This window comes from Carassius gibelio, chromosome A1 (assembly GCF_023724105.1).
Source record: "Carassius gibelio isolate Cgi1373 ecotype wild population from Czech Republic chromosome A1, carGib1.2-hapl.c, whole genome shotgun sequence".
Taxonomy (NCBI): domain Eukaryota; kingdom Metazoa; phylum Chordata; class Actinopteri; order Cypriniformes; family Cyprinidae; genus Carassius; species Carassius gibelio.
Window position 1 is genome coordinate 28255662 of NC_068371.1, and position 9190 is coordinate 28264851.

General features: G+C 35.3%; 1 protein-coding gene across 1 annotated transcript; it reads left to right on the plus strand.

Annotated features, from left to right (window-relative positions):
• The first annotated feature begins 5664 nt into the window (after positions 1-5664).
• Positions 5665-7806, plus strand: LOC127945346 (homeobox protein MSH-B). Its single transcript, XM_052541838.1, has 2 exons — positions 5665-6112; positions 6918-7806. Exons 1-2 carry the CDS (start codon positions 5752-5754, stop codon positions 7319-7321), a joined length of 765 nt encoding a protein of 254 aa, XP_052397798.1. The 5' UTR covers positions 5665-5751; the 3' UTR covers positions 7322-7806.
• The last annotated feature ends 1384 nt before the right edge of the window (positions 7807-9190 follow it).

Sequence of the window (9190 nt, forward strand, 5' to 3'; positions counted from 1 at the left end):
AGTCCCCCTAATTTTTTAAATAATATAAATATATTTTTTTTATGTTTATGTTTATAATTGTTATGATTTATACATGTTTATGATGTATTCTTTGTCTTCCCCTGCGTTTTGTTTATTAAAATATTTTCATTTATTTACAATTTATTTGTTTTTACTTTTTATTATTTATTTATCTAATTTTCCCCCCAGACGGTTTAAATTATTAAATTAAAATAAATGTAAATATATGTTATTTAAAATATATTAATATAAATATAATGTTTAGATGGAGTGGATTCATCACTCAAGCAAACTTAGAGAGAAACTTTGTTTTTGTCTTTTGTGCGAATAAAGAACAACTTTTCCCAAGGTCTTTGGCCTCAGAAACTAATAAAATAAGCTTGGTTCTGGATGGAGGCCGATCTTTTATATTCATCTAGAAGCAACCTCTATCTCACCTGATTGAGTGATCAAACTGTAGATTGAAGAGAGGCTGTAGAACTGCTCCAGGATCAGCACAGACACTGTGAAACAGACATCTGCCCAGAGACAGCGGCTCCGACCTCCTGCCTCGTGTCCTGTGAGTGCTGTTAAAAGCTCAGCGCTCCCTCTCGATTCTCATTGAAAGAGACCAAAGAGTGTTGATTCAAAGAGTCATTTCAACCCACCGGCCCCCTGGTGCCTGGCTTTTTCATGGTAAAACTTTCAAATTGTAATCTCAGGAGAACCAAGCACACATATTTGTTCATGCCTGATCTCCCACATAATCAAATGACACCAGATGGCAACCGAGGGAGATGCCAGAGGACCTATAAAAAAGGAAAATAAAATGCCGTCATAAGAATACCGAAGAATTTAAAAAATAATTTTATGAGCCTCTGAAAATATAAGTTTCAGCCCCAAAGCAATCCATCCTACCTCTACTAAAACTTTAAAATCATTAACATTGAACAACACTTTTTTTTATGGGTAAAATGTTTCACTTATGAAACGTATTAAATCTCTTCTCATATCCCACAGCTTTGTGCCAATGAGCTTATTCTCTAATCACAAAGATCGACTTTTCTGTCACACCTTCTTTACAAGAGACATTCACGAATACTCCCATGTAACGACTTGAAAATGAATTCATATGCAAATCATGTTATTTGACTGGAAAAACACCTGTATTAGTTCACGATGAAGTCAAATGGGAACACATGCACGGATCGAGCCTGCAGAGATACTACTGTCCAGATTTGCGGTCACATAACCATAACTGATAGATGTGTCTATTAGTGCCATGGACTGTTCAGATTATTTAGGTCAATTTGTATATTCAGCTGTGCCACAAATTAGCATGGTATCATATTGCAATCTTACTCAAGTCTAGAGCCGAAAGAAAAATACCCACTCCATGTCCTTCCAAGTGCTGGATTTCATACAATAGCTCGCGGTTGAGATGTGACCCCAGCAGTTAAAGCGTAATTTAGGCAGCTGTGGGAGTCTTCGTGAAAAATAACAGTGCATGTTTGGCCTATGAAAGTGTGGAGACATTCCTGGTTCGTATAAGTGACCATGGAGTCGCCACAGTGGCGCACACACATAACTATTCATGGTTGATTGGTGTAAATATAGAACGGCCACAGTAGCGTTCACAAACATAGACACATATAAGCTCTGTTCCAAAACCTAATGAGCTGAATACATAGGCAACATATAAAATGAAACGGAACCTCATGATCCTACAATAAGTGCATAAGACCACCCATAGACCACAATGCTTAAAATCCTGAAGCAAACTTGTCTAGTGTGCCAGTTCACTGTCAATGGATAAAACCACCGTCTTACACTTGGTCACTTCCATCACTCATTGAACACAATGAGTTTTGTTGCAGAAAATAAAAGCTTCTGTCACATAGTGGGTTTAAACCTTTGTTGAGACATTACTGAGCAGAATACGCCCAATGCATTCAGTGCTGGACAAATATAAAACTCCCTCATCTGTCATCTGTTCCATAATAGCGTCAGATATTCCTGTGTTAAACTACTTATCTCCCTTTTCAAGCATTAGTCACTGTCTCTGCCTCGGCCTGCAGTGTAACAGTGTCTCTTGAGCTTGTGTGTGCGATATTCACTAGATTGAGAATTGTAAGTCACTTTGGTTAGAATGCATCGGTGAGGAACACAAACACAGGCATCAATGGCACCAGGAGAACATTACAAGGAACAAGGAGCGGTGAAATAAATTTTGTTCCATAGATTTGAATGCATTTTGGTTATACTACTTATCAAAGCAAGAAAAATATGATTTGTATTACTTTTAAAATATTTTAAAGTTTTATATATATATATATATGTGTGTGTATATATATATATATATATATATATATATATATATATATATATATATATATATATATATGTATACACTCTCTCTCTCTCTCTCTCTCTCTCTCACACACACACACATATAGTTTTAGCTTAATATGTCCAACACACTGTAACTTAAGGTGCCCTGAAGTGGTCATGCAAAACCGAAAAATTTGCAGTTCCTTTTTTTGTTGTTGCTTCTTTCATCCTTACAGTGTGTGGGCCTTTTTTCTTTCTTTTTGTAAGAAATGTATTTAATATTACTTTTTTTTGTTTGTTTGTTTGTTTTGTTTTGTTTTTTATAAAAAGCTTTAACTTTTAAAGATCAAACACAGAAAAGGAAATAACTATCTAATGAACTAATGAATGATTAGTCAAAATGGATGCATGAACGCATAAATACTCAAGCGGACAGAGAACTGGATGTCAAGCGCACAATGACCAACATTTAAAGTATGTATTATGCTGTTCTGATGCTGCTAAATTTGACTTGGCCTCTGGTTTTATGAACTCACTGAGTGGTTTCAACCAAGCTTGAAAATGATTGGAAGTGACTCCATGTGAAAAGAGCCATTATTGGCTATAGGCTATAAACTATGCAGCCTAGCCCAACTTTCAGAGGGCATTTCTGCTGGGCTGTTTCAACCCAACTTTGGGTCAAATATGGACTTATAAATATGGACTGTTGGGTTCATTTTTTTCATTACATTTTTTAACCCAAAAGTTGGGTTAGTCCATATTTGACCCAAAATTTGGTTGAAACAACCCAGCATTTTTTAGAGTGAAACCACATCCTTTTGTTGTAATGATGATTATTATGGTAATCTGTCTATCTCTCGAGGGCAGACTGCATCTTATTTAGGTTACATCTGCAGCATGTCCCATATCCAGTTAGATTAAGGCTTCAGTTTTGTCCTTCGTTCCAAACGATTCTTATATTACAAAAGAGAGTCGACTCAAACGGGTTCAATTAAACTATCGTCATTACAGCCATTAAAATGAGCAAGTAACGGATGCGATCATTTCAATTATTTGGCTTTTAGAGAATATTGAGCATCTGAGATCGACTGAGAAATCGGTAGCCAATGCACAATGAAATAAAAAAATCATCAGATCACAATCATCATTAGACCATTATAATGATAGCTTATTAGCTATAGCCTATTCATATATATGTTTGGAAACATTACTATTTTTAATGTTTTTAAAAGAAGTTTCTTCTGCTCCTCAAACCTGCATTTATTTGATCAAAAATACAGAAAAAACAGTAATATTGTAAAATATTATTACAACTTAAAATAATAGTTTTCTATTTGAATATACTTCTAAAAAATAATTTATTCCTGTGATGCAAAGCTGAATTTTCAGCATCATTAGTCCAGCCGTCAGTGTCACATGTAACATCCAGTCTATCACATGATCATTTAGAAATCATTCTAATATTCTGATTTATTATGAGTGTTGGAAACAGTTCTGCTGTCTAATATATTTGATCAATAAAAGGTTAAAAAGAACTGCATTTGTTCAAAATGTTTAAAAAAAATCTAATAATATATATTCTAATAATATATTTTCTTAACTATCACTTTTTATCAATTTAACACATCCTTGCTGAATAAAAGTATTGATTTTATTTAAAAAAAAAGAAAGAAAGAAAATTACTGACCCCAAATTACTGACCAGTAGTGTATATTGTTATTACAATTTTTTTTTTTTAATTTTTATTCATCAAACTATCCTAAAAAAGTATCACATGTTCTGAAAAAATATTAAGCAGCAGAAGTGTTTCCAACTTTGATAATGAATCATCATATTAGAATGATTTCTAAAGGATCATGTGATAATGATCCTAAAAATTCAGCTTTGCATCACATAAATAAATGATAATTTAAAGTATAATAAATTTAAAAACAATTATTTTAAATTGTAATAATATATCACAACATTAATTTTTTTTCTGTATTTTTGATCAAATAAATGCAGGCTTGATGAGTAGAAGAAACTTTTTTTAAAAACATTAAAAATAGTTTCCAAACTTTTGGTCTGTACTGTGTATATATATATATATATATATATATATATATATATATATATATAGCCTGTATATACTGTTAGGTGTAGGTCTACGTGCTCTTTTGATGTTTAGAAAAGAGAAATTATTATAAACACTGAGGAGAGCTTGTTCATACTTTCAGTCGTTTTTCTTTCTTTTTTTCGGATTTGAGAAAGTACTGGTTCATTTTCTTGACGTCGACGTTTGGCCTTGAAGCTATGCTCAGGACTACATATTTTGAGGACAATTGGTTAAGTGGAGTTAAACTGTTGCCTTTTCCTCCTCGAGGTACCTTCTCTTTTGATCCCGCCGTCTCTGGCGCCTTCCAGAACGCAGCTCGTCTGGCTCTAAATGAGAGAGAAGAAAACTCTGCTCGCTTCTCAGCTGAGCCTTTTGTAGCCTTTAAAGCCCGTGACATGCCTTAAATTGCCGAAGTATTGTGTAACTTGCAGCCCTTTCGAATCAGTTTCTGCCCTCACAAAAGCTTTTCTCAATAAAGCAACACTGAAAGGTTTCCATACACGAAATGCTTTTTCAAAAACAAGCCTTTATATTTTTAATATTTAAAAAAATACAAATAATATTGCTTTTCGTGTGTAGAGGCCTATATATGGGCTGAAATATGTGCCACTTGGATTTTGATGAGCCTTTTATTAAAACGTTTCTTGTCACTGTTGACTTTGTGAATCAAACTTGTTTTATTTTTTTATAAAACAGCTGTATTCAAGTCATTTTATATGCTTTACTATATAATATTTCAAGGCTACATTGTTGACTGTAGTTAGATTTATTTTTATTTATTTATTATTTTAGCTTACATGAAAATAAATTCTTAACAACAGCATTTTACAAACTGTAGCTTTGCGAACAAGACATTCCGGTTTTCTTGTTTACCGTGTATTCCTATGACCAAAGTTTTGGTGTGGAGTAATTCCATTGTGCCTTTTCAATGACTTCTCAACAGTCGGATACAGATAGTGTGAGCGCTTCCCCACTGTTTAATTGGGCTAAAATCGGTTTACGTTTTGCTCCAAAGAGTCAAGCGCCCCGAGGCCATCTACACACCATCTCAGCACGACATCCGCGATTAAGTACTCATTTTTCTCAATATCCCCTTGATGTCTTGGTGTCAGCTGGACCACATGACTTCTGAGGGGTCGGTTGTGATTGGTCCGAGAGTGCCCCAGGGGAACATTCCGACCAATCACAAGGAGGCGTCTGTAAGTCAGCTGGAAGAGCGCGCGCGCTGATTGGAGGAGAGCAGTTTGGAACTATTATAAGTGTACTAAACAGCGCGCGACAACATCCTGATAGAAGTTGAGACGCGATAGTAGCTATATGCAACAACTTGCGGCGGATGGTTTACGATGAATCCTCCGAAGGGACCCGTTGAAACGACAGCTCAAGAGAAGTCGGACTCGGACAGCGAGGAAAGTCAAAAGCCGAGAGATGTGACCAGCGACACGGGACATAAAGTGAAGAAGACTTACCTCCCGTTCAGTGTTGAATCCCTGATGGCCAAATCCAGCTGCCAGGTCGCGTGCTCCCCGGCTCTCCCACACCAGAGACTGGGACAGGAGGACTTAGTCAGGACTTACTTTGTAGAGGAAACCAAAGTTTCTGTGGACAGTTTGTCGAGCGTTTCGGACAGCCTCAACGACGACAGTGAAGAATTGAGCGATAAGGAACAGAGCACTTGGTCAAACTCATCTTTCACATCTCCACTTCGTAAGCGTTTCTACTATTTACAGACATTGATGAGTTTGTTTGTTTTGATTTTGTTTATTTCAAAAGAGTATAAATATAGGCTAATAACATTTTGATGCACAATTAAAGATTTTTTTTTACATATAGGCTACATTTAATTTAAATTAGTGTTTATAAATTTAATATAAATGTATATTTATATTAGTGTTAATGAAACAATATTATTATAACCTTAATAATAATTATTTTTTTCCTTCAATAATTTTATCAGTTAACCAGAATGAGTAAACAAAACGATTTGTATTGATTTGTATTGACAATCTCGAAAGTTTGTTTATAAAATAATTATAATGTTTTAGATTTAAAAGGAAGAAAAATGTTTTTAAAAAATGAAAAACAAATATGTATATATAAAATATATATTTAGACGTTTAACCATGACACTTTTCTAATTACTAATAGATAGGCCCTACTGCTTTTACTTTTACAATAATAGCCTAACAACAACGACAACAATAATATTTGTCTATTAAATATTAAACGCTTGCAATGATAACTAATAATTAATCAGTAAAAGTAGGCTAAATAATTTAAAAACATTATCATTGTTGTTGTGAAATGACTATTAAAAAGTAATAGCTATTTGCACACAATATACAGATCATTAGTGAGTTTCAGAACTAAAAAGAACGAAATTTCAGTGAATTTCGCCAGAAATAAGGAACGAAACAAGGGCTGTAAAAACATGCACGAGGAAGAAAGATTATGGCATTGAAATTTTTCTTATTTCTGAAGAAATAATATTTTTTCCCGCTGCTTCTTCCAGGTCACCCGAGCCCAACGCCGTGCACCTTGCGCAAGCACAAGACGAACCGCAAGCCGCGCACGCCCTTCAGCACCTCCCAGCTGCTCTCCCTCGAGCGCAAGTTCAGGCAGAAACAGTACCTCTCCATCGCCGAACGGGCCGAGTTCTCCAACTCTCTAAACCTCACCGAGACCCAGGTCAAGATCTGGTTCCAGAACAGGAGGGCGAAGGCCAAGAGACTTCAGGAGGCCGAGCTGGAGAAGTTCAAATGCGCCTCCAAGCCGCTTCTGGCCCCCTTCGCGCTGCCCTTCCCTCTCGGATCTCCATCATCTTTGTACGGACCTCCAGCCTCTTTCCCGCGGCCCGTTCCGATCCCAGGACTATTTAACGGACCCGTGTCTTATGGGATGTATTATTTGTCTTAAAAAAAAACATTCGTCTGACGGCTTCCTCCAATTTGAAATGATTTGAGAGACTTGTGCAGTTATGAAAGTTTACACGAAATTCACAGGGGATATTATTATAATAACGTTGGTAATTGCACAAATAAGTGCTGGATAATTTTAACTACAAACATAGCTACTTTTGTAATTATTTTGACAACCGCTTGTAATTACTTCTGTAATTAATTATAGTAGCCTAGGCTATCATCTTGGACTGGTGTCACATATGAACTCTGTTTCCCAAAGCCACATGAAATGACGGAAGGAAGCTGCTGTATATTATGTTTTATTATTATACTGACGTGCTCTTGTGGAGCAGGTAGATGTGTAACTCTTTTAAGATCATCTGACACGGAGGTTATCCGTCAGAGGAAGTACTTATTGGCCTTATGTTGGAAGTGCCTTGAAAAATACCAAATATTTATTAGTCTAAAATAAAATAAAAATATATTCTTTCTTAAATTTAACCGTCTATCCGTCTTTATCTATATATCTATCTATCTGTTGGTAGGATAGCCTACTACGAGAGTGGAAGTTAACATTAACTTTTTTAATTTAATAACATTTTATTTGGAGAAAATCATAGGGAAAATGACTATAATATCTTTGGTCAGATTTGCACGAGTGTTCTTGTTAATTGCATACGTGAATATATTTATTAAATATGATAAATATTAAACATAGGCCTAATGAATATCAAATATACTAAAATATTACTGACGAACAACATGTAGACTACTTATATGTAATTATTTTTTAGGAAATTTAGGAAGCTTTTTATTTTATTATTATTATTATTATTATTATTATTATTATTATTATTATTATTATTATTATTATTTCAAGCATCAGTTGCCGAACAGCTCTATCCTTTGGCTCTTGTCTATTGTCCAGAAGATGGCGCCATTGAAACCCTTTGACAAACATTACTATCTACAGTCACTGCAGTCATCTTGAACCAGGCGCTCAGATCGAAAGAAAAAAAAAGAAAAGAAAGCGGTAGTAGCTATCCTTTTCTTTTTAAAGAGTGTTAAACAGAAAAAGTCCTCATCCTAACCCAATCAGGCTTCTCAAAGCATTTGACTGATGCTATCAGGAGTCATTGAAAAGCATCTAAATGCAAGGAAATGCAACAAAGAACATGCGCCCTTAGGCAGGATAGACATTAATTAGGTTAGACGTCGTATTTAATTTACTGCGGATGAAAACGAGGCTGTGAGGACTAGGCTTTTTTTGTCTTCTGAATCTTGTTTATTTTAAAGGGATATCTCTCAGTTGTTTGTTCATTTTGCAAGACACTGACTGACTGCTTTTATTGTTGCTTGCAAAAAGTTAATCATTGCAGTTTGTTACATTTTTGTTGCAATTAGTTGTTAGATTTGATTTAGCTGATTTTATATTATCCCCACCACCAAGGTTAGAGAAAGGCAGATCAGCAGATGTAAGTCTTGAATGATTACAGGTTTGGAGAGCATAGCTCCAGCAGGCCGACATGCTTATGCAGGAACGAGGAGCTGTGGACGCAACACTAATAAGAGTTCAGTACAGAAACAGTATCTGTTTCAGGGTTGTGATGGTGGCTGAACTCACCTATTAAACCAGAGTAATTTTGGCAGAGTGTAGAGGCCCCCTTTCCCTTTGGAAGAATTGTTTTTTCTCAGTCTGAAGAAACTTCTTCACACTAATGGGCGAATTCGGCTAATTAACACATTATATCAAAACATTAGACTTTTCTGAAATCCCTCATTTGTGTTTTTGAGCACACCAGAAGAATGTAGAGGAGACATGCCACACCTGTTAGTGTTTTTGATAATCTGGGACATATGCTTTAAAAAGACAATATATATTCAC

Coding starts and splice junctions, on each gene's coding strand:
- LOC127945346 (XM_052541838.1), top strand. CDS start 5,752: ATGAATCCTCCGAAGGGACCCGTTGAAACGACAGCTCAAGAGAAGTCG. Junction 6,113..6,917: donor ATCTTTCACATCTCCACTTC/GTAAGCGTTTCT, acceptor TGCTTCTTCCAG/GTCACCCGAGCCCAACGCCG.